This window comes from Balaenoptera ricei, chromosome 20, assembly GCF_028023285.1.
Source record: "Balaenoptera ricei isolate mBalRic1 chromosome 20, mBalRic1.hap2, whole genome shotgun sequence".
In the NCBI taxonomy this organism is placed as follows: Eukaryota; Metazoa; Chordata; class Mammalia; order Artiodactyla; family Balaenopteridae; genus Balaenoptera; species Balaenoptera ricei.
In genome coordinates, this window is record NC_082658.1 from 17,632,705 (window position 1) to 17,657,405 (window position 24,701).

General features: G+C 55.0%; 1 protein-coding gene across 4 annotated transcripts; it reads left to right on the forward strand.

Moving 5' to 3' along the window:
* Window positions 1-658: 658 nt before the first annotated feature.
* OSBPL7 (oxysterol binding protein like 7) lies at window positions 659-12,852 on the forward strand. Of its 4 annotated transcripts, XM_059907022.1 has the most exons (24): window positions 659-836; window positions 928-1,055; window positions 2,061-2,215; window positions 2,322-2,447; window positions 2,622-2,675; window positions 3,287-3,400; window positions 3,756-3,866; window positions 3,962-4,079; window positions 4,757-4,860; window positions 5,214-5,306; window positions 5,391-5,523; window positions 5,618-5,712; window positions 5,895-5,990; window positions 6,670-6,807; window positions 7,403-7,496; window positions 8,205-8,437; window positions 8,565-8,702; window positions 9,550-9,613; window positions 9,714-9,792; window positions 10,744-10,888; window positions 10,987-11,131; window positions 11,218-11,344; window positions 11,555-11,677; window positions 11,845-12,852. In XM_059907022.1, the coding sequence occupies exons 2-24, from the start codon at window positions 1,028-1,030 to the stop codon at window positions 11,951-11,953; spliced, it is 2,622 nt and encodes an 873-aa protein (XP_059763005.1). In that variant the 5' UTR covers window positions 659-836; window positions 928-1,027; the 3' UTR covers window positions 11,954-12,852. The 4 variants fall into 4 exon arrangements, 3 of the variants coding, with proteins under 3 accessions (XP_059763005.1, XP_059763006.1, XP_059763007.1); XR_009499456.1 differs by lacking the exon at window positions 11,845-12,852 and having other exon boundaries at window positions 11,262-11,344; window positions 11,555-11,642; XM_059907023.1 differs by lacking the exon at window positions 5,895-5,990.
* The last annotated feature ends 11,849 nt before the right edge of the window (window positions 12,853-24,701 follow it).

The following is a 24,701-nucleotide window of genomic DNA, read 5'->3' on the forward strand; positions in this document are numbered from 1 at the left end:
TCAGAAAGGGAGGCCGAGGGTACCAGAGTTGGCTCCAGCTAGCCTTTTAACAGCCAGGTGGTTACTGCCCCAGACTTGCTCCCGATCCAGACTTGGTAGGCTGGGGGGTGGGGGGTGTCTTACCACATAGGTGCTTCCGGCCCCCATGGGTCCTGACCTGGTGGGGCATCACCCCCAATGACAGCCTCACTGTGGCCCTCTCGAACTTTGCCCTGCTGACTGCCTTCGGCACTGTCAGTTGTGGTTCCCTAGGGGCATCCTTCCCTTCCCGTCAACCTGAAAGCTTTGCTGGCTCCAAATTCCACAATCTATTTTCAGATGTAAAACGAGAGGCAGGGGTTAATAAGGAAATGGCCTTGGGTACTAATTGGGGTCAAGGCCATGCTAGGATGAGCAAATTCTTTACCAGCACTAGCTTGGGGCCAGCAGCTCCCTAGTCCTCTGTGATCTATCTGGAACTGTGCCCAATGGGGACTCTGCCCCCACTCCCAAGCTTTCTGGGCGCTGGGGAGTCGGCTCAGCCCTGAGTCCTCCGGGGAGCAGGGGGGCAGAGCTGAGCGGCTGCCCGGAGTTTGGCTGGAGGAGGGGCCGGGGGAGGGGGAGGTGAGGAGATCCGGCTAGAGGGGAGGCTCCGACGTCTCCTTCCTTCCTGGTTCCTGCTGCAGCTGCCGCCACTGCTCAGCTCCGTGAGCAGGGAGCTGGCGGCTCGGAGACGGTGACTCAGAGGCGGAGCGGTGCGCGGGCCAGGGAGCACTGGTGTCCATGGACCCTGGGGTAAGGGGGCCGTGCTGGCATCAGCTGACATTCCCCAAGAAGGAGACATTCACCTGAAGCTGGTGGGTCTGGTCTTCCAGAGATGAGGGCGGGAATGGAGGTGGAAAGGGGGCACCCACCCGACTCACCTCGACCTGCACCCTCTACTAACAGAGCCTCCCCTCCACCCGCAAGCAGTGAGGGGCCAGGATCCCACGGGGCCAGGAAAAGGGCACAGAGACACCCAAACACTGGAAGAGTTTGTTAACTTTCAATGGCTGAATGTAGGAGTTTCCCCCCAGGTCAGCCTCTGGTAGCATGGGCCCCTCTGCCCTGACCTGGCCACACACACCCCACCACGTCCCTGTCCCCTCCTGGCCTCAGCTCCACCGGAAGATCTGGGCTGCTTCCCCAGCCTCAGGCCAACCTTGCCCCTCCAGTCCCCTCCCCCGTCTCACACACACAGAGCCTCATGCATTATTGATCTCCCTGTGGAGCCAGGATGGCCAGGGCTGGTGCCAAGGGCGCCTGTGGGCACTGCTGAGGGACGTGTGCGGTCCTCGGCATGTGTCTCCAATGGCCCGTCCCCTGCTCTCTCCAGGTGGATGGCACTTCTCAGGAGCCCCAGGGACGGGGATGAAAGAAAGGAGGCTTGGGGGATGGGGGGACAGAGGGTCCAAAGTGGGCATCCTAGGGGGGCGATTGATGGGAGCCACGGGGGAAAATGAGGGCTGTCTCAGGCCTCAGTTTCCTCAGGCAGAAAAATGGGAGCCCAGGAACTAGAGGATATGGAGGCCAGTTGGTGGGGAGCTGGGGTCAAGAGGTTGGGGGGCTCTGTAAAGGGATGATGGCAGAGGAGTCTCCATGCCGTGGTGCTGGGGTCAGGGATCCTGGCGGAAGAGGAGCTGGGTTGAGATCTCACTTGTCCAGTCTCTGGATCCCTCTGTCCTATTTTGGAGCCTCTTCCTTCACTCCCCTGCCTCACCTCTGATTACCCACAGGGAATCCTCCAGAGAAAGCACCTGGAAGTGTTTCCTGGAGCTGGGGAATGTGTGAGTGCCTAAGGTGGGGCAGGGCTGACTTTTCAAGGTTTTCTTTTGGCACCGGCCTGCCTGCTGCACGCTCCACCTCTCTGGGCAGTGGGCACGGAGACCTGCCCAGAGTGGGGTGGGGACAGGCTTGGGAGAGGTGTGGCAGGTGAGCGGAAGATGTGCTCAGGGGCTCTCATCCCAGAGGGTGCAAGAGGGGCTGGAGGTGGGGAAGGTGATAGCCAAGTCTGTGCTAACAGGGTCTCTCTCTGCTTCAAGGGCCCCCTCAGGACAAGGTGACATCTTTCCCCTTCCACTCTTCTCTACGTCCTCAGCAGGGAGTGGCCACTCCCTTCCCCATGGACTTCCAAGAGCGGGACCCTCCCTCCCTGGCTGAGAGCACACAGTCCGCAAAGCCCAGCAGTGCCCAGCAGGTCTGAGGGTGGGGAGCAGGCAGTGGGCGCGTCGAGCTTGGCCCACAGGGGAAAGGCAGAGGTGGTCGCCTCACCTGCCGCTCCCCAACTCTGTCCTGGACTGCAGGCCTCCGAGCTGTGGGAGGTAGTGGAGGAGCCTCGGGGCCGGCTGGGGGCAGAGGGTATCGTGCCCGAGAGGCAGGAAGGCCACCTGCTCAAGAAGAGGAAGTGGCCTCTGAAGGGCTGGCACAAGGTAAGGAGGCAGGGCCAAGGGAGGGGCCAGATGGGGGTGCTGGACGGGGATGTGTGGGGTTGCCGGGCGGTACAGGGTGTTTGTGTGTCAGAAGAAACTTCTGTATGGTTGCTCTCTCCCCACGTCCTTTCCTCTCTGCCCCCCGGGTCCTGTCCCTTCTGGGCAACGTCACAGAGATACTTTGTGCTCGAGGATGGGATCCTTCACTACGCAACGACTCGGCAAGATGTGAGTCAGGGCCTCGGCTGGGGGATGAGGGAGGAGTTTGGCCCCAGAGTGCCCTGGGCGGGCAGGGGGCTTCTGGAATCCCCCAGAGCAGGGTCTGAATCCCAGGTACACCAATTATTGGGTGTGGGGTCTTGGGCAGGTTACTTCCCTGGGCCTCAGCTCCTCACCTCTAAGGTGGAGAGAGTGCAGTCACCCATTTATAGAGTCTTTGTCTTGGTGAGGGCTCTCAGGACAGTGCCGGGCATAAAATAAGTACCCAAGACATGGGAGCTGTATCATCCTCGCCCTTGTCCTCTGCTCTTGCAGGAACAAGGAACTAAAGGCCTAGACACCCAGGCTCTCTCCAAGAAGGTGCTCCTTTCTCAGCCTCGCAGATTCCTGAGGGTGGGAAAAGTTTTCCTCACTCTGTGACTGCCTAGAGCTCAGATTGTGACTTGGCATAGCAGGGTGTCCTGTGCGCAGGAGGACGACTGACAAGTCCTGCTGATACTGTGACTTGGGCATGAGGGTGAACCTGCTGCCTGGCCCTTGAGCCTAGCGTGACCTCAGGAATGGTGGCCCTGGTGGCCTAAAACCAGTCCCCCTTTCCCCCTCCGATCTCTCCACCCCAGATCACCAAGGGGAAGCTCCATGGCTCCATTGATGTCCGACTGTCGGTCATGTCCATCAACAAAAAGGCCCAGCGCATTGACCTTGACACTGAAGACAACATCTACCACCTCAAGGTGATATCCCTGGGAGCCAGGTGGTGGCTTGGCCCCCAGCCTGTCAGAGGCACTGGGGCACGCAGGAGAGAGGGACAGGGGCCGAGGGTCTGTCTGAGTTTGACCAGAAGGGAGTTCCCACCATGTACAATAGCCCATGGCAAACTGGCCCTGTTGGTTGTTATGTGAACAGGAACAGAGCTGAAGGCTTGGACACCTGCAGAAGCTGTTCCTGCCTCCCCGCAAGGGACCTTTGCACAAGCTGTGTGCTATAGGGAGAGACCCTGCCTGCCTGCGGACCAGAGCCCCAACTTCTTGCCCCTAGAAAGCAATCCTTCCTTTCATGCATCCCTCCCCTTCTCCATCACCTCTGCAGATCAAATCCCAGGACCTGTTCCAGAGCTGGGTGGCTCAGCTGCGTGCCCACCGCCTGGCCCAGCACCTGGATGTGCCCCGAAGCCTGCTGCCCAGCACCACTCACAGGAAGGTAAGATGGGCCCTGGGGCAGGAACAGGTGATGTGGGGATTCAGGATGAGACTCAGGGAGGCAGGCACCTTCCTGACCCTTGACTCACCCCACAGGTTCCTGGTGCCCAGCTTCCGGCAGCGGGTAGTGCCTCGGCTCTGCCAGGGGTTGGACCTCGGGAGAAGGTGTCTTCCTGGCTGAGGGACAGTGATGGGTTAGACCGCTGCTCTCATGGTGAGGGGCCCCTAGCACTGCGCCTCCGTGGGGAGGGCCCATGCTATTGCATCTAGGTGGCATCAGCAGTCACAAGGAGGAGAAAATGTTACCTCCATCCCTGCCTCTGGGAGCCCCAGGCTGTTGGGGGAGACAGCCTCCACCTCTAGGCTGATGAGGTCTCCTAGGGCCCTGCCCTGGGGAGCCTCAGGCTTACAGAGAATGGTGGGGCTCGTGCTCTAGGCACATAGACAGACCCGGACACAGGGCCAGGACTCATGAAAAAGAAGATCCAGAATGCCAACGCAGGGAGGGGTCCTGAGGAGTAGTGCCAGGGAAGGGGTGTGCACTAGAACCGGATTCCTGGAGTTGCAGGCTGCGATGCTGGCCTGGGAGAGGGAAATGCAAACCAAGGGGGGAGAGCAAGAGTGGGGGCCCCCTGGCCTGTGTGGAGGCGGCCGAGGTAAGGTGTGGTCTGGGGACAGAGTGCAGATTGGGGTGCGGGCACTCCCGTGAGGTCAGACCAAAGGGTGGGAGCTGGGAACCGCTTTGGACTCGTGAGTAGGGGAGGGGAGCCAGTGTCGGGATTTCCGTGGCTGCGGGTGAAGTCTTTGGAGGAGGAAGGGACGCTAAGGGACAGACTCTGGGGGGCCTGGCCGGTGCTGGGAGAGGGACTTCCTCATTCATCCTTCCCACAGAGCTCTCTGAGTGTCAGGGGAAGCTCCAGGAACTCCACAGACTCCTCCAGAGCCTGGAGTCCCTGCCCCGGACCCCCTCAGCCCCTGTTATCCCCACACACCAGGTAAGGTCCAGGGGAGGAGGCAGGGGCCCGCCCAGGGCTCTCTCCGCTCTTGCTGTCTTCATCTCCGTCACTTCCCCGGACAGGTCCCCAGTCCCCCTTATATGCTGCGGTTTCCTGGAGAGCCACCATCTCCCCGTTGCCCCTCCCCACCGTGTCCAGACCGCCTCAGGGTTGTCTTTCTGCCCCTTTGGAGCGACCCCTTCCTCCTGTGCCCAGGCGGCTGCCAGGCTATCGGTCTTCTGCCTCCGGGATGCTGGTGTCTCTGCGTCCTCCTTCATGACCGTCTACCTCTCTCCCGGCTTTGGTGGTCTTCCCCACCCTGAGACTGAAACTCCCTCACCTCGACTTGCCAGGCCTCGGTGACGACCGAGAGACCCAAGAAGGGGAAGCGGACCAGCCGCATATGGTGCACACAGAGCTTTGCCAAGGACGACACCATCGGGCGGGTGAGGTGGGGTGTGGACCCCGAGATGCTGGATGGGAGGGTCTGAAGGTGGCTGCGCCCTTCAACCCCTCCCCTTCGCCTACAGGTGGGTCGTCTCCACGGCTCTGTTCCCAACCTGTCTCGCTACCTGGAGTCCCGGGACCCCTCGGGCCCCCGCGGGCTGCCACCCCCAGACTATGCCCACCTGCAGCGCAGTTTCTGGGCCCTGGCTCAGAAGGGTGAGTGCGTGCCCTGGGGGTGGCTGGGAGCAGGCGGGGAGAGGGAGAGGGAGAGGGAGAGGAAGGGAGTCTGATGGCCGGCCTGCCCCCACAGTGCACAGCTCGCTCAGCAGTGTCCTGGCCGCCCTCACCACTGAACGGGACCGACTGAGGGACCTGCACCAGGGATCGGAGCCATCCAGGCTGGGGGTGAGGCTGGGGGCAGGGTGGCCAGTGGGAGGAGCGGGCCCGAGCCCGAGGACTGCAGGCCTGGGCGTGGTCGCGGACCTGGGCCGGGAAGGGAGGTTGGAGGAGGCAGGCTGTGCCTGGCAGGCTGGGGAGGGCTTCACCCGCCCCGTCCCGGCACCTGTGCCCTCACCCTCTCCCTGCAGGTCTCTGAGGCCGCAGCCGGCCCGAGGCGCCTCCACTCGCTGTCCGTGTCCTCCGACACCACTGCAGACTCCTTCAGCTCCCTCAACCCTGAGGAGGTGGGAGCCGGGGTGGGCTGTGGGGACCATTCCTCTGGGCCTTCTCTCCCAGCAGAAGTGAAGGCGTGGTTGGCTTTCAGACCTGAAACTCCAGCCCCTTTCATGGAACACGGGCAGCAGCCACATCTGGGTCATTTCTTAACAGCGTGCAGAGTGCTTGTACTTTTAAGTCAGAGTCCCGTGAGGCAGTGATTCTTACCCTCAAGTTCACAGATGAGGAAACTGAGACTCAAAGAATCTAATTGATGGGCCCAGGCTCCCGTACTACATGGGTTTGAATCTGGCTCCACTGTATGCTGGCTGCATGACCCAGAGCCTCAGTGTCCTAATCTGCAAAGTGGGGGTAATAATTGCACCTACCTGGTAGGGTGAGTGTTGGGATTGATGGAGTTGATACACACAAAGGGCTTGGAGCCGAGCTCAGAGTCAGTGCCCAGGCAGTGTAAGCAGTTATTATGGAACCCGTATCTCCTCACTTCCAGGCCGGGATCTTTCCACCAGGCCTTCGTACCCCACTATGCTCGCTCCCCTCCGCATCTTCTCCTGCTCAGCAGGTCTCAGACTCAGATAGTAAAAGTCCCCGGTCACACTTCCCTCACAAGGGAGCTGTCAGGCCAGGGGAGCCCTGCCTGACTCTCCCGGCTGGGCCTTGGGCCTGACACCTGTCCCGCTCCCACAGCAAGAAGCTCTGTACATGAAGGGGCGAGAGCTGACCCCTCAGCTGTCCCAGAGCAGCGTCCTTTCCCTCGCTGATTCCCACACAGAGTTCTTTGATGCCTGTGAGGTTCTCCTCTCTGCCAGCTCTTCTGAGAATGAGGTGAGGGAGCGGGGAAGCTGGTAGTGAGAGAGGAGGGACCCTGGGAATAGAGGGGTGGGGTCCCGGGAGACTGGAATCTGTAGATTCCCAAGTCCTTTCTAACCACCTCGGCCACTATCTCTGGGAACACGTGCAGATCTGCTGGGTTTGTGTGGCCCTGCTTAGAAATCTCTGCTGGGGACCCTTCTTCCAGTTTGATGTGCTCCATCCCCATGGGTTCTACTGAAACTGCTGCCTCAGCTGCACCCCGTCATCTTTCTGTGACCTCGTTTCAGCCTTAGCACTCCCTTGGCGCTCACCCTCCTGACCCTGAATCCCAGTAATCCCCAGCTTCCCTTCCCTTAGTGTCCCGCCAAGTCCCCGAGCTGTCTCCCTGCTAGTCGTAAGGCCAGGCCCTCTCCCTCCCAAGGTGGCGGGACACACCATGATGCCAGGCCTCCCAGGACAGTGTCTTAGGGCTCAGACGCCCCCAAATATATTCTCTTCCCCTTCCCACCAAAGGGCTAGCTGGGCAGATTCTTGCCAGGCCCTGGGCACTGTCCAGCTGCCTGGGGGAGGCCTAGTCTGCCCAGCCTGTCATCTGTCCCTGGCCCAGGGCTCAGAGGAGGAGGAGTCATGCGCCAGTGAAGTCACCACCAGCCTGTCCGAGGAGGTGCTGGACCTCAGGGGAGCTGAGCGCTGTCAGAAAGGTGCCAGCCAGACGGGCGGGAGGGAGGGCTGGAGGTGGGCACAGCAACAGGGTGTGTCCAGGCCCAGGCCCCTTGGGCAGTAGTCCCTTGTAGTACTGGTGGGCTAATGGCTTCGGGTGCTGACTCCAGGGGTGACCCTGGGGCTGAGTAAGGCTAAGCTGTGACTGTGTTCCAGGGGCGGCTCTGGGGGTGGGGCAGGCTTAGCCTGGGGCTAGCCTCCACTCTGGGCTTCTGAGAAGGCTTGCATGGGCCTCATAGGCAGAAGGGCCCGCTTTTTAGCAGTGTGGCTTTGTACGTGTCATTTTACTTCTTGGAGCCTGTTTCCTCATCTATAAAATGGGCTGAATAATTTTGACATTGGTTTTTGTGCTTAAGAAACAGAGCAGAAGCCAAGGGTGAGACTCAAGAAGGGCTTCTGGGGTGCAGGGTTTCTGTTTCCAACAGTGGGAACTGTCCTCTGGTTCTTAACCCTGCTGCTCACCTAAATCCCCAGGAACTCATCAAGAATTAACCACTCCCCACCCCCCCATCCCCACCCCCCAAAAAAAAAAGAATTAGCCCCCAGCCACCTGCCCCATAGTGAGTCGAGCCTGGGGCCTGGGAGCGAGCAGACCTAGGAGCACCTCAGGAGCTCGGGAGGCCATGGGCCTGGATGCGAGGTGCCCAGGGCAGAGTGACAGGCGGGTTGGCCCCGGGATTGTGTTCCAGGAGGAGCTGTGGGACCACCCCGCCGCCGATGCCTACCTGCGGCCAGTGGGCCCGGGGCCGACGTGAGCCTGTGGAACATCCTGCGGAACAACATCGGCAAGGACCTGTCCAAGGTGTCGATGCCCGTGCAGCTCAACGAGCCACTCAACACCCTGCAGCGGCTCTGCGAGGAGCTGGAGTACAGCGGCCTTCTGGACCAGGCCAGCCATACCACCGACCCCTGCGAGCGCATGGTGGGTCTGCCCTGACCCCGCCCAGGATCCGGTCTACCGGGCCGACCCCAGGCCCCCGTCCTGGCTCACGGTGGGGTGGTGGCGGGGTGGCATCTCCTCTGATCGCCCCGCGCCCCGCCCCCTGCAGGTGTACATCGCAGCCTTCGCAGTGTCAGCCTACTCCTCCACGTACCACCGGGCGGGCTGCAAGCCCTTCAACCCTGTCCTGGGGGAGACCTACGAGTGCGAGCGGCCTGACCGAGGTTTCCGCTTCATCAGTGAGCAGGTGAGGCCCTGGAAGACGTGGGCTGGTCGGGGCAGCCATGTGGCCAAGGCCGGGGAACACCCAGGCTTCAAGGGGCCAGGGCGTGGGCGAGAGCACCCGAGAGTTGTGCAGTCAGGGGAGGAGCTCCCCGCTGCCTGGGGAGACGGACTTCAAACAAGGAGTTACTGTACCATGTTCTACAGCTGGGATCGTGGAAGCTCATAGGAGGTTATTCAGCTCTATTGGTTGGTTGGTTTTTAAAGCCTGAAGGCCACGGGGAGTCATGGGAGAGTTTTAAGCAGTAGAGTGACATGCTTAGAATTGCACTTTATAGAGAACCCTCAGGCAGTGGTGGGCGCCAGGTGATGGGGAGAGGCAAGGAGGGCAGGCTGTGGGATCCCTGAGTTCTAGGTTCCAGATGGGGAGCTGTTCTAATGAGGGCAAGGCCGAGTTTTTCCAAGGGTGTGTTGTGGAGATTGCAGGGTGATGATCAGCTTTGGGGAAGATGATTAGGGAAGAGGGTCCTCATGGGAGGGCTGGCTTTCAGGCAGGGCATGGGTGGAGGCCCCACCTGTCACTGCTAGAGGACTTGGGCAGGGTCTCTGGAGGGCACCATGCACAGGGTCGGCAAGGAGGGCCCTGGAGAGGAGGGAGGGAGAAGGGAGAACATAGGGGTCTCGTGGGAAAGGAGAGGGTGATGGAATTTGGGGGGTGGCCAAGGACACCTAGACAAGAGACCTGGAACTAACTGGTCTTCTGGTTCCCAGGGGAACTGGGGATGGGGGTGAGGGATGTTGGGGGCCTGGGGTCAGGCGCAGACCCCAGGGTCCTCAGGAGCAATCTCTAGAGAACTTCCTTGCTCATCAAGGTCTCCCACCACCCCCCCGTCTCGGCGTGCCATGCGGAGTCTGAGAACTTCATATTCTGGCAAGGTAAAGGATGGGGCTGGGGGTGAAGGGCAGATGGGAGAGGGGCTGGAACACTCTCTGGTCTTATCTCTGCTGTCGCTCTCCCTCCCCCACCCAACTCCAGACATGAAGTGGAAGAACAAGTTCTGGGGCAAATCCCTGGAGATTGTGCCTGTGGGGATGGTCAATGTGAGCCTGCCCAGGTGAGTGTAGGCAGCCAGGCCCAGCCTACAGGCCATCCTCCCCGGGCTGGGATGGGGAGGTGGGAGGGACAGGCGAGAGAGGCCTGGTCTGAAGCTGCTCAGGGTGGGGCAGTGTCTGTACATTTATACCTGTGTTAACAGCAGTTGTCAATAAAGAAAGGTGAAAAGTCTTAGAGCTGGAAGGGCTCATCGAGGCCATCTGATCAAGTGGCTTTCACACTTTTTGACCACGATTCACTGTAAGGAATGCATTTGAGATTTCAAGTCAGTGCACAGTAACCCATTCCCCCCCCACACACACACACACGCACACGCACACACGCACGCACGCACACACATGCACACACACACACACAGAAACCTAAGGTGATTCTAAAGTGATTTCAGGATTGCTCACAAACCACATTTGAAGCACCCTCATCTAGCCATGTTATAGGTGGGGAACTGCAGCCAGAGGCCAGTGCAGGGGTGGGGAAGACCCTGGACTTCAGGGTCAGAAGTCCTGGATGGGAGTCTTGGTTCTACTACTTAATAGTTAGACAAGCGGCAAAAAGACTTGACGCCTCAGAGCCTTGAGTGTGCTCGTCTATAAAATAAGAGTAATAAGTAATATTCGACAGAAGTGGGGAGTAAACAGGCTGATATATGTGAACAGACATATATATATCCCAAGGACATGGACCCCGTCTATGTTTTTACCCCTGTGACTTAGGCACTCAGGAGCTTTCTCAACAAATGGAGACGTGTTAGTTGAGTACTTTCTGTGAAGGCTGCTTTGCTTCATAAATATATCGTCCTTCATAGAAGGACCATGAGCTGGAACCAGGACCCCAGGGTTCCTTTCCCAGACCCGCATGACCTGCTCTGATGAGACAGGCATTCCCCGGCTCAAGGTGGCACTTGTTCCCCAGGGCCGGCCAGCTGCCCCCCGCCATGCTCTGTCTCTCTCAGGTTTGGGGACCACTTTGAGTGGAACAAGGTGACGTCCTGCATCCACAACATCCTGAGTGGCCAGCGCTGGATTGAGCACTACGGAGAGGTGCTCATCCGGAACACGCAGGACAGCTCCTGCCACTGCAAGATCACCTTCTGCAAGGTGGGTGGCCTCCCTGCCCCACCTGTCCGTCCCAGCAGCTCGCCCCGGGGAAGGGGAGGGGACACCTCCCTAAGCACTCTGTCCCACCCCCACCCCAGGCCAAGTACTGGAGCTCCAACGTCCATGAGGTGCAGGGTGCCGTGTTCAGCCGGAGCGGCCGCGTCCTCCACCGACTCTTCGGGAAGTGGCCCGAGGGGCTGTACCGGGGACCCCCGCCGGGCGGTCAGTGCATCTGGAAGCCCAGTAAGTGGGGTGCTTGGGGCGGGCTGGGCAGAGGTGAGGGCAGCTGTGCTCAGTCCACCTGCCCCAGCCCCCTGCCTTCCCCCTAGACTCAATGCCCCCAAACTATGAGCGAAACTTCGGCTTCACTCAGTTTGCTTTGGAACTGAATGAGCTGACGGCAGAGCTGAAGCGGTCCCTGCCTTCCACAGACACGCGGCTCCGGCCAGACCAGAGGTCAGTGCCAGGCGGGTGCCGCTCCGGAAGCTCCGGGCTCCTCCCTCCCCACGTGGGTTTCCACACAGACCTGGGACTATGTCCTTCCTTCCTTGAGTTGCCTCAGGGAGATGGGACCTGTTTGGGGGCAGAACTGGGCAGGCACAGCGGCCTTGGATCTGGGGGCCTCTGAGGGTGGGCAGTTCCGCTGACTGCGGTCTGGATGCTCAGGTACCTGGAGGAGGGGAACATACAGGCCGCCGAGGCCCAGAAGAGAAGGATTGAGCAGCTTCAGCGAGACAGGCGCAAAGTGATGGAGGAGAACAACATCGTCCACCAGGCTCGCTTCTTCAGGTGCCTCTGCCCCCCTCTCCAGGTCTCTCTGCAACCCAGGCCCCCCTCCTCCTCCCCACTAGCCCCTTCCTGCTTTGAGTGGGGCTGGCAGTGTAAGGCAGCATCTCGGGACCCCGGCCTCAGTGCTGGATGTTCACCCCTCTTCTTCCATGGCCCCCTTCCCCCAGGCGGCAGACAGACAGCAGCGGGAAGGAGTGGTGGGTGACTAACAACACGTACTGGCGGCTGCGGGCCGAGCCGGGCTACGGGAACCTGGACGGGGCCGTGCTCTGGTAGCCCAGGTCCCAGGGGCAGGAGGCCCCGGTCCCCCCCTCCTGCCCCCACCCCCCCACGGACACATGGGCGAGGCCAGGCTCTCCCACTCACTGCCCTGGAGGCCAAAGGGGAAGCCCTGGCTCTGGCCCTCTCCCCTCTGCCGGCCAGAGGGGCTGCATCTCAGCCCATCACCCACCCCTTGTTTGGGGTGGGAAGCAGGATTCGTGCTTCCCCAGTCTTGTTGCCCCAGACAACCAGCATGTAAGACCCTCCTTGCTCTGTCACCCACCTTCCTTACCCCCTGGGGTACTTGGGGGAGACTCCAGGCCCTCCAGGATCTGTTCCCCATTTCAGTGCCTTCCTAGGACACAGGGGACCCCTCGACGTTCCCCAGGATTCCTATGCCCAGGACTCTGGCCCCAGCTGTGAGGTTGGAGTGAAGGAGAGGGGACGGCCTTTTCTCCCACCCCCGTCCCTCCCATGCCCCATCTCCAGCATCTTCTCCCCATGCCCTGGCCCAGAGGGGCTCCCTTTGCTTGGCCCTGGCAATTTCTCCTATCTTCCTGGATCCCCTTCTCCCAAACTGGAAAACGCCTGCAGCTGCCAGCTCCTTCGTCCCTGGTCCTCAAGTGGTTTCCTTCAGTCTCAGCTCAGTGGATCCCCCAGAGCAGACAGGGCAGGAAGGGCGCCTGGCCTCTGACCCACCCAGAGTGAGCGAGCACTCATGAGAGTGTTGGTTTGTGTAGAAGAGTGTGTGCGTGTGCCTGTGTACTGCTTGCGGGCGAGCAGTATTCCTCATGTAGGCCGGATGTCCCCTGCCGGGGGTCCGCCACCATTGCTGCTCATTTTACCAGTCTGCCTCTGATTAAGGTGAATTGCTATGACATTCCAAACTCCAGTAAAGACTGTCCCAAACTTTGGCCTGTGACCATTCATTGAAAAACACGTGCGCTCAAGCCCAGTGAAGGCCCATAACTCCCCACTCACCTGGGCTAAAGACCCAATGTCATCTCTCTCCCTTAATCCTCACCTCCTATCAATTCTGCCTCAGTGTCTCTCTGGCCCCTCCTGTCAATTCTACCTCAGTGTCTCTCTGGCCCCTTCTCGTGATTGCACCTAGCTTAGGCTGGGCCCTTATCAACTTTCACCTGGACTATTGCAGTATCCTTGGAGCCTCCAGTCACTTCCATTCTAATGCTGGCTTTCAGGGTAATATTTTAAAAGAGAAATATGGCACCTCGTGCCTGCTTCAAATACATTCATTGCTTCTGAGCGCCTCGGTGGAAAACCCAAACTCCTTAACCAGGCAGAAAACTGGGTGGTCCCTGTCCCCCTCTGGCACAGAAGCTGCCCTCACCCCCAGCATCCTCGGTCAGGTCTGTGCTCACCTCTCACCACCTCGGTGACTTTCCAAGGAAAGGTGGGAGGGGGGAGGGGCTAGAAGGGATGGGAGAACAGGGCGAGCTGCCTTTCTCCCCCTCCCGCACCGCCTCAGCTGAGTTCAGGTCCCAGTTCTGTTATTCCAAAGCTGTTCTGATCTTGATCAAGTGCCTTACCTTTCTGTTCAGGGACTCCATGGTCCTTCGTTTGGCCTCTTTTGTGTCTTAGAGGAGAATGTATGTCCAGGCTCCTGATTTCATTAGTTGTCTCCTAGCCCCTCAGCCCACCGCACTGCACACACAGGCCCTGCTCTGGTTTGAGGGATGTCCCAAGAGCTGGTCATGCTTTCTCAGGGGGCAGCAAGAACAGAGGGGACCCCTGAGCTACAGCAGCCCTTCCAATCCTAGTCCTTTTCTTCTTCCCTCTCCTCCAGCTGACCCCCACCCCTGCCCCTGGGGTGGGTTGGGGGGGGGGTCCACATTTCCACAGTTTATTTACAGAAGATGCTAAAAGGAACACACTTGTCCTGACACCATGCACCAGAAATAACCTCAACCCATTCCAGAAAAAAGCCAAAGCCTGCACACATTCAGGGTCTTTTTTAAAACAAGGTACACTGTCTTCCTCCCCCACCCTTTCTACCCAGAGCCACACACAGCCTGACTGACCAGCCTGTGTTCAACTTCCACATATTTTAAGAACTAGAGTTTCAAATAGAACAAATTCCAAAGTTATTTTTGTAGTGGAGACAGGAGACTAGCAAGTCCTCTGCCCACAGGATCCAAGCCGTCTGTGACTATCGCCGTCGAGACCAGTATCCTCTCCCCTCCCCGGCGAAGGTGGTCAGGTTGGTTTTGCTCTTGCTGGGGCATTCCCTGCTGGAGGACTGTTGTCTCTCAGAAGCCCTCCCCATCCATCCAGGGTTTGGTGGATCATTGCTGACAGGGCACTAAGGCCAGGCTGAGGGGAACCTGGATTTCTGACTGCAGGCCGTGTTCTGTGGACAGAGTGTGAAGGGGCAAAAGCAGCTGTGGGTACAGAGGGCGGTGGCCACCTCCTGAGCACCAGGAAGACAGTTGCGGGTGTAGCTCACGTTTGGTCTGAGAAAGAAATGCTGGGCCTCCTTCTCAAGCCCCTCTCAGTCTAGTCTGAGGGCTCACAGCAGGACTGCTCACCGTGGGGCTTTGGGGCAGCCCAGCCCAGGCACAGACCCCTGGCTTTGTTGGGAGGCTATGGCGGGCCTGGGCCGAGGGGAGGATATGGGCTCAACGGCCCACATCTTGACTCGGCTTGGGAAAGAGGTAAGGTGGGACACACCAGTTTGTAAAGCCGGGCACCTGCTTTCCCAGATGAGCAAAGGTCAGAGCTTGAACAGCCGGGGAAAACCTGGGCCCGAGGATGGTGGCAGAGGGTGAGGGGGGCAGGCGAGAGTTGGCAGTCCTGACCTCACCTGCCGTGGACCCTCCAACCCCAAATCGCTCCACCTAGAGACAGATTAAAATCGCCTTTTAAAACTTAGTTACCCTCAGCCATAAAAAGGAATGAAATTGGGTCATTTGTAGAGACGTGGATGGATCTAGAGACTGTCATACAGAGTGAAGTAAGTCAGAAAGAGAAAAACAAATGTATATTAACGCATGTATGTGGAACCTAGAAAAATGGTACAGATGAACCGGTTTGCAGGGCATAGAGACACAGATGTAGAGAACAAATGTATGGACACCAAGGGGGGAAAGCGGTGGGAGGCGGGGGTGATGAATTGGGAGAATGGGATTGACATATATACACTAATATGTATAAAATGGATAACTGATAAGAACCTGCTGTAAATAAAATAAAATAAAATTCAAAAAGAAAAAAGAAAAAACAAAAAAACCCCAGAACTTAGTTACTGAGGGAATTAATTCCCTGGCGGTCCAGTGGTTAGGACTCGGTGCTTTCACTGATGGGGCCCAGGTTTGATCCCTAGTGGGGTAAATAAGATCCTGCAAGCCACGTGGCATGGCCAAAAAAAAAAAAAAAATTAGCTACTGAATGGCTGATGGGGATGCCTGCGTAGCAAGGGGCAAAAAAGGCCAGAAAAAAAGACCAGAACACTTATAACCTGCACCCCCCAAATTCCCTGGATCTTCTGAATAAAGGGTGGTTTGGGGTGCATGCATGTGTGTTTGTAGTGACTCGCAGAGAGGAGGGAGTGCTGAACCAGGCCAGGAGCCAGTGTCAAAGGTAAACATAGTCGGACATTAGCTGAAGTGGTGAAAACAGATTTTATTCAGTGACTACTGACAGGAGGGGAAAGAGCTGAGCTCCGTTCCGATCTGTGCAGAGGAGACTGGGCGGTTAAGGGGAGAATGAAGGAGTGGGGAAGGGCAGCAGGGCCTCAAGCAGCTCAGAGAAGAGAAAATTACAAAGGGTCGGCAGTGTAAGTGCGATGAGGCCAGGGTGCCCGCGAGCAGCAATCATCCTAGGATTGTGTCCTCTGAGAGAGACTGGGAGACAGGACCTCTACCCTTCCTGATGACTGCATTTCAAGTAGTGGTTTTCAGGTCCTTGAGAAAAACACTCTTGTTGTAGAAGGAGGAGGGACAGAGGAAGGAGTCACAATTACAAGCCCTTTTTAGTAAATGCTCTAAGAAAGGGAAGTCAGGGCCCTGCGTCAGGTGTTGGCTAGAACAAGCAGTGAATTCTGCTGGCAGTGTTGAGCTTTCTCAGGCAGGCATCTGAGGGGACTGGGGTCATCCTAGGGACACAGGCTGCTGGAAGCTGTGCTAGAGTTTGGTCATCTCCTAGTGCAGGGGTTTGGGCGGAGTCGTTATGTGCTGATTTGCAGCTCTCAGGGGACACCTCACTTCCTCTCCTGGAGGACAGGGTCCGGATCTGATCCCCTGAAGCCGGAGGTACCCACCTCCCTGCTCCCCAGTGGCATGCAGCCCAGGTGGCTGTGAGTGGGGTTTTCCCACTGGCTCTGCTACAGGGAGAAGGAAAGCAGCATTGGGGCAGTGGTGGGGTTACCCTCAGGGTCTGACCAACGCCTGCTCAGGATGCAAAGGTGTTGATGCCTGACTTCAAGTCTGCTGGTTTCGGTCTGTCCCCGAAAGTGGCCCTACTATTCCCCTTCTTCACAGGCACCTTAAAGATCCCTGGTCACATTGCCTGGGATCCTCTTTAGGGAAAGCTCAGGGGGCCCCTTGTGGCTGGTCATTAGCTTAACGATGCCCTCTTCCTGGAAAGGACCCACTGCACAAGTGACTTCCCCCTTCAGAGACCCTCTGGTTCCAGCATGGGCAGAAAAGGAGGTGGGGCTTAGTGCTCTCCCCCTGGGACCTGTCTCTGTGCCCCTTAGGTGGTCAGGGAGGGCAGCAGAGACTTCAGAGGGACCCTCACAGGCTGCTCTGCCCTAAGTCTTGCTCGCCTATTCCTGGTACAGACTCTTTTTTTTTTTTTTTTTTTAGAATTTTCCCGAATATGGACTCAGAATAGATTGCAGGCAGGATCAGATTATATTTTTATTTATTTATTTATTTATTTTTGGCTGCGTTGGGTCTTCGTTGCTGTGCACGGGCTTTCTCTGGTTGCGGCGAGCGGGGGCTACTCTTCGTTGCGGTGCATGGGCTTCTCATTGCGGTGGCTTCTCTTGTTGTGGAGCACGGGCTCTATGCGCGTGGGCTTCAGTAGTTGTGGCACGTGGGCTCAGTAGTTGTGGCTCGCGGGCTCTAGAGTGCAGGCTCAGTAGTTGTGGTGCACGGGCTTAGTTGCTCCACGGCAATCTTCCCGGGCAGGGCTTGAACTCATGTCCCCTGCATTGGCAGGCGGATTCTTAACCACTGCGCCACCAGGGAAGCCCCTGGTACAGACTCTTAACCCGGCCACGTGGCCTGAAGAGTTCAGGGACTGATCCACCCTGATTCTTGCCTCATCCTCTCCTCACCTGCCCCCATGCAGAGAGGGGTCACTGAGAGCTCTTGAGATCCCCAACACACCAGAGTCAGCTCAGCATGGGGCTCTGGGGCAGGGTGCCCCCAGGGGCTGCGGGAGCTTGGCCCTAGGAGTTGGGGTTAATGAGACTACCCATGTCTCATTAACATATGTCATCACACGGTACAAAATCCTCAGGTTGCTGGAAGATGCTTCCAGACCCTAAAGTATTTGGAGGGGTGGTTTCCTATGGGTAAGTCCCAAGTGTTGGCACTATGCCCCATGATGCCAGGGCACTGGGGACCCTGGGCCTTGCTGGTTCCTAATATGGGAGGCCTCTCAGAATGATGGGTGGGCTGGACTATGGGGAGGCTGTAGGTGGAAGAAGAAATTGGAAGGTTCTGGACAGGAGCCAGAAGGAGAGAGAATGGGGAGGGGAGTTGGCTTCAGAGTCCCTGTATGCAGGATGGAGGTAGTGAGATTCGTCAAGTATCCTCAAGAGGGCGCCTGGGTCTCCTGAAAGGACCCATTCAGGCACATCCTGAGCCCACCTGGTGAGTGGCTGGCTGCATCCACTGTCTGCTCAGAGTATCAGGCCCCCAAGAATCTTCAGTGGCTGGCTCCCAGCTCAGCAGTGACAAATGAGAGCACAGACACCATTTATCAGCAGTGCCTCCAACCACTGTTCACCTTTGCTCTTCAGAGAACACTCACTGGGCCAGGAAACCCCCTTTTCTGGGAGACCCAGGTGTCCCAACCACTCCCAGAAACGGCCCAGGTGGTCTGGGGGAGGCACTCTGCTGGAGCCTCCTCACTGTCAGGTAACAGTGCCCCCGGGGGCTGTTTCAAGACCCTTCCACCACACAGAGCCCCTATGAGAGAACTTTCCCCTAAGTTTCCACTAAGTTTCTACTAACACCTCTCCTGCTTCTGTAGCCCCCAGACCCAACACACACTGGGTCAGGAAACTCTGAATTAGTCTTCCACCCTAACTTTGAACTTCCAAAGAGAAAGGCAGGTAGAATGTAGAGTAAGAAGAGGGCCATCCTTAAGTCCAGACAAGAGGTGCCTCTGTCAGGGCCCTCAGCTTTGAAAGGTCTGGTTCTGGCTTTCCTCTGACAGCACCCCTCCCACAGGGCTGCAGATCTGTGGGGTGGACGGAATTCCTGACCAATTGGCTTCTAGACCACAGGGCAGGTATCTTTTCCAGGCACACCCTGTCAAGGGTTAACTGCCCACCAGTGTGAGCAGTCCCACCCATGACAGAAATGAGGATCTGCTGTTGGCCTAGTGCCAGGTCTCCCTACACTGGCGAGGAACTTGGAGGAGTCTGGAAATTCTAAATTCGAACCTGACCTTTCAGGTCATAATGAAGTTATATTTTGTCAAGTTTGGAAAATAGAACATATTTGTTAGCTTGGTTTATAATCTTTAAGTGTTTAACACATGATATATAGGCCTGCACTTGTACTCCTGTCCTGGGCCTGGGAAGACTCCCTGTGTCGTGTTTTTCAAGGGTGTATGCATGCGTGGGAAGGTGTGGGATGTGACGGGCATCCGTGTGCCCTCCTGGGGAGGATGAGATTGGGGGTGCGAAGGGAGCTAGGTCAGTGCCGGTTTAGCAGAGAAGTCTTGGCTGCTGTGGGAAGCCATCTCGCCTAGGACCCCTGGAGAGAGCTAGAGAGTGGGAGATAGGGAGGGCTGGTCCCATTAGCTCCCTTCTCTATCACCTAGCAAGATACTCCAGGCCTAGGGCAGCCTCTCTCCTCCAAGCTAGTCCATCAGAGGCTGACACACTCCCCTTCCACCACCTGTGAGGCAAGGTGGGCAGGAGAGAGCACTGGACTAAGAACCAGGAGGTCTGAGTTCTGGGTCTGGCTCTGCCATTTATTCCCTTCCTCCGTTTTTCCCTCTGTAGGGTGGGTATAATGATAATGGCCCAGTTTCTCTCCTTTGTCAAAGGAGATTGCGGGACACAGCAGTGGGGCACTGGACAAGGGTGGCTTCAGATGACCTGGACCAGAGTCACCACCGGCCCTGCTGCCCCAGCACCTGGGGCCTCCCGGTGCAGCGCTAGTCCTCCCTGAGAGAGAAAGATGCAGAGTTCAAGGGTGGGCATGCAGACACCAGTCGGTGCCCTGAGTTTCCCAATACATTTTCCAAGAAAAGGAAGATACAAAGCATCTTCCCCAAAGGTGGGTGGTTCAGGCACTGGTCAAGGGGAATGGGGCACCACCCCTCACCTCTGTGGGCCCCTCACCATCAGTTCCTGGGACGGAACACGGCATGCCTGTGTCTGTTAGCTGACTGATCCTCCCTCTGAAGTTAAGGAGCCTCGGGCTGTGAGAAACTCCTGTCCCACCTGAGTCAGACACTCCAGGCTAAAAGGGGCCAGAAAGTCCTGGAAGGGCAGCAAGTCCCTGGCTGACAAAGATGAGGGTTAAGGGGGCAGAACTGGGCACCTGCCCCAGGCCTCACCTTCACCTTCACCTGTGGCACCGACACGGGGTGGCCGGGGTGGCAGGTGGCCCGGGCGCGTGTGGACACCCAGCTTCGCAGGAGACCCGGGGACAGAGCCGCGCCGCCCAGCCCGGCCGCTCGGGTGCAGCTGGCCCGGTGACCGCGGGGCGGAGCCCGAGGACCGGAGACGCCCGAGCGCGGGGCCCGCGCCGGGCAGGAGGGAGCGGCGCGCCGCGGCCTCGGTCGCCTCTGTGCTTCCCCCGGGGCTGCGGGGCTTGGGGCGCCGGGGAGGCGCGGGGTCCGCGGGGGCGGCCGGGGTCTCCGTGTCCTCCCTCCGCGCGCACGAACGCCGGTCCCCTCGCCCAACACGCGCACCGGGCGCTGCAGGACCCGGGACCGCGCCCCCGCCTGCGGCGCTCCCCCTGCAGAGAGGGCGGGCCCGGGAGCCCAGTCCCGGACGGCCTCCCCCAACAGCCTCACCACTCATCCTCCCCACCTCAACGAGTATGAGGTGTGTCCCGGGGATGACCACCTGGAAAAGGAAGTCCTGACCGAAGGGAGGACAGAGAGGGGTCAGCGTGGGCTGGAAGAGCCGCGAGGGGTGAGGACAAGAGGCGTGGAGGCAGAGATGTCTGAAGGCAGAATAATCTAGAGTCCCTGTCATGGAGAGGAGGTAGAGACCAAGTTCCCTTTTCTAGGTTGTCGGGTTTTCCTTTTATTTCTTTAAAACGACAACAATATAGCGCGTGGGTTATTTCGTCTTTTTTGTGTGTTTGTTTTTTGTTTGTTTTTACCCCCTCTCCGCACCTGTTAAAAATAATGCATGTTCATTGTTGGACAGTTAGAAAATACAAAAAGAATAAAGATCTGTCTCCTAAAGCAAAGGAAACAAAAAGCAAAAATAAACAAATGGGACCTAATGTGAAAGCTTTTGCACAGCAAAGGAAACCATCCACAAAACGAAAAGACAACCTACTGAATGGGAGAAAATATTTGTAAATGATATGACTGATAAAGGGTTAATATCCAAAATATATAAACGGCTCATACAACTCAATTTCAAAAACAAACAAGTGGATTTAAAAATGGGCAGAAGACCTGAATAGACATTTTGCCGAAGAAGACACACAGATGGCCAACAGAAACATGAAAGATGCTCAGCGACACTAATCATCAGGGAAATGCAAATCAAAACCACAATGAGATATCACCTCACACCTGTCAGAATGGCTGCCACCAAAAAGACCACAAATAAATATTGGCGAGGATGTGGAGAAAAGGGAACCCTATACACTGTTGGTAGGAATGTAAATTGGTGCAGCCGCTGTGGAAAACAGTATGCAGGTTTCTCAAAAAGCTAAAAATAGAACTACCATATGATCCAGCAATTCCACTCCTGAGTATATATCCAAAGAAAACAAAAACACTAATTCTAAAGGGTACGTGCTCCCCAGTGTTCATAGCAGCACAATTTACAATAACCAAGACGTGGAAGCAACCTAAGTGTCCATCAACAGATGAATGGATAAAGAAGATGTGGTGTATATACATATATATATACAATTGAATACTCTTCAGCCATAAAACAGAATGAAATTCTGCCATTTGCAACAACATGGATGGACCTAGAGGGTATTATGCTTAGTGCAATAAGTCAGATAGAGAAAGACAAATACTGTATATTATCATTTACATGTAGACTCTAAAAAATAAAACGAATGAATGTAACAAAACAGAAACTGACTCACAGACAGAGGGAAAAAACTAGTGGTTACCAGTGGGGAGAGGGAATTGGAGAAGGGCAAGATAGGGGTAGGGAACTAAGAGGTACAAACTACTATGTATAAAGTAAATAAGCTACAAGGGGCATATTGTAAAGCACAGGGAATATAGCGAATATTTTTTTTCATTTTCTTCTAGAAGCTTTATAGTTTTAGTATGTATATTTAAGTATATTACCCATCTTATATTAACATTTGAGTATTACATAAACTAGGAGTTGATTTTTTATGTATGGACAGCCATTATTATTTTAGCAATATGTGTGGAAAAGACTTGAAATGGAAATCAATTGCCTATGGAAGTGTTGATTTATTTCTGGACTTTCTGTTCAGTCCATTTATCCATTTATCTATCTTTATTCCTGCCAAATTGCCTTTATTTTATTTAATTTTTTTTATTGGAGTATAGTTGCTTTAGAATGAATATTTTATAATAACTATAAATGGAGTATAATCTTTAAAAATTGTGACTCACTATGTTGTACACCTGAAACTTATATCATATTGTAAATCAACTACACCTCAATTTTTAAAAGTCCTAAAAAAATTGTTAAAAAATATAGCCCATAATCCCATATCCCAGGGACTGTCTTCCACTCATTAGCATTTTCTTCCCTAATGTTGCATGATCACACCGTATATATTGATAGTTTTGTATCCTACATCAGGACTACATTCCCATGTCACAGTCTTCAAAAATATGATTTTAAAAGTATGTATGTAATATTCCATTGAAGAATAGGAGGTTTAGATTTATAACCTTTAAAACATATCATAATAACATGGAAATGAAAATTCTTGAAGCTTTATCCACATCTGATTTTTTAGGCTAAATTACTAAACATGGAATTATTAAATCTAACGCAGCAGGTTTCAAGCCTGGTTGCACATTCTGCTGCTCTGAGAAGTTTTACAAAAGACCGGAGCCAGAGTGGTCCAGGTGGGGCCTGAGCCTCACTAGTTTCAAAATGCTTCACATGCAGCCCAGGTTGACAACCACTGGTTTAAGGGTAGGAATATTTTATCTCAGTTTATTTTTGTTCTGAAAGTAACATATACTCCTAGAAAAATATTCAAACAAAAGGAAGGTATAAAAGTTATAAGACACAATAAGCATCCTGCCCCCACATTCCCTCCCACTGCCAGGGGCTCCTCTATTAGCTGTTTGGTGCTAGTGGCCCTGCCTTTTTCAGTGTGTGTGTATGTATATAAATGCATGTATATGTTCAAACACGGAGATATGTTTATGACGGGCAATGGCATATCAGGCAAATAATAGCAAAATTATACATACTCATTATAAAAACAAATCAAGAAATACAGGAGTATATACCCTCAAAGAAGGAGATTCTGGACGGCTGACAACTTGAGCACGTATCATTGAAGCTGAACCACAGTTCCAACCACTATTGGAACTGCCTTTCAAATACTGTGGGTTTTATGAGAAGAACGAAATGGCGAGGAGCCACAAATGTTCTGGGGAGGGCAGCAAAGAGCAAACTGCACTAGTTCAGGCAAAAGATAACACTCACTTGGCTAGTGCTATAGACTGAATGTATCCTCCCAAAATTCATATGTTGAAACCTAATCCCTAATGTGACAGTATTAGGGGGTGGAGCCTTTGGGAGGTGATTAGGTCATGAGGGTGGAGCCCTCCTCAGTGGCATTCGTACCCTTATAAAAGAGAGTTCCCTCACCCCTTCCGCCATGTGAGGACTCAGATTACAGCCATTTATGAACAAGGAAGTGGGCCGTCACCAGACACCGAATCTGCCAGTGCTTTGAACTTGGACTTCCCAGCCTCTAGAACTGTGAGAAATGAATTTCTGTTGTTCGTAAGCCACCCAGTCTGTGACATTCTGCTATGGCAGCCCAAACAGTCTGAGACAGTTAGGCTGCTGGCGCTGGTGCTGGAGAGCTCTCTGGTCCACCAGCACCATCTGCATCTTGCTTCCCTCACCACCCCTGGACCCCATTGTCAATGACAAAACCAGCCTTGCTACGGAACCTCCCTGCTTGTATCTCTCTCCTTCCTGCTGGCCTCCAACCCTGGATCCTCCCACAGTCTGTTCCCACACATGCGGCCTGCTTCTGGGGCATATTGCCCAGCTATGGATGGACGAAGACGGTCAGAGATACATGGCCTTTAATATGAGATCACATCAAAGTTCTTGGGGGAATTCCCTGGCGGTCCAGTGGTTAGGACTCTGTTTTCTCACTGCCGAGGGCCCAGGTTCAATCCCTGGTGAGGGAACTAAGATCCCACAGGCTGTGTGGTGCGGCCAAAAAAATAAATAAATAAAATAATAATAATAAAAAACAAAGTTCTCAGCAATAGTTCAGAGTCTATTTGCATTTGAGCAACTGCCTCACCTGTTCTCCTCTGACTTCCAGACTCTCCTAACCGAAACATACTCACCCAAATATCTAACTTCTGACAAACTTGATAATAATTTTTATTTCTTCAATATTAATCAAATAATAATGGTTTTTCTTTCTCTCTAGTGGATTTTGGTCATTTGTATTCTGAGAAAATTGCTCATTTAATCCACATTTCCAAATATATTAGTATGTAGTTGTATGTGTTATTTTCATTAACCCAGTAACTGTTATCATATCCCCTTCTTTTTTAAAAATATTTATTTAGTTATTTATTCACTTGGCTGTGTCGGGTCTTATTTGCAGCACACGGGATCTTTTGCTGCGGCGCGCAGGCTTCTCTCTCTAGTTGTGGCGCACGAAATCTAGCGCACGCAGGCTTAGTTGCTCTGCGGCATGTGGGATCTTAGTTCCCCGACCAGGGATCCAACCCGCGTCCCCTACATGGGAAGGCAGATTCTTAACCACTGGACCACCAGGTAAGTCCCTCACATCCCCTTCTTAATTCTCAAATTTATTTCTGTCTGAAGGCTAAGATTTAAAAGACTGATAATACAAAGTGCTGGAAAAGAAATAGAACAATAGACCTCTCTTACATTGCTGGTGGGAAGGTAAATTGGTACAACCCCTAGGGAAACTGTCAATATTAACTAAAGCTAAAAATGCGTATATATACTCTAGGACCAACAATGCCACTCCTAGCCATTGTCCCAACAGAAATGAATGCATGTGTTCCCTAAAATACATGTATAAGAATGTTCCTAACATTAATTATTCATTACTACCAAAACGGTGGATAAATTCCAGATGTCCATCAAGAGGAAAATGGATAAATAAATTGTGGTATGCCTATA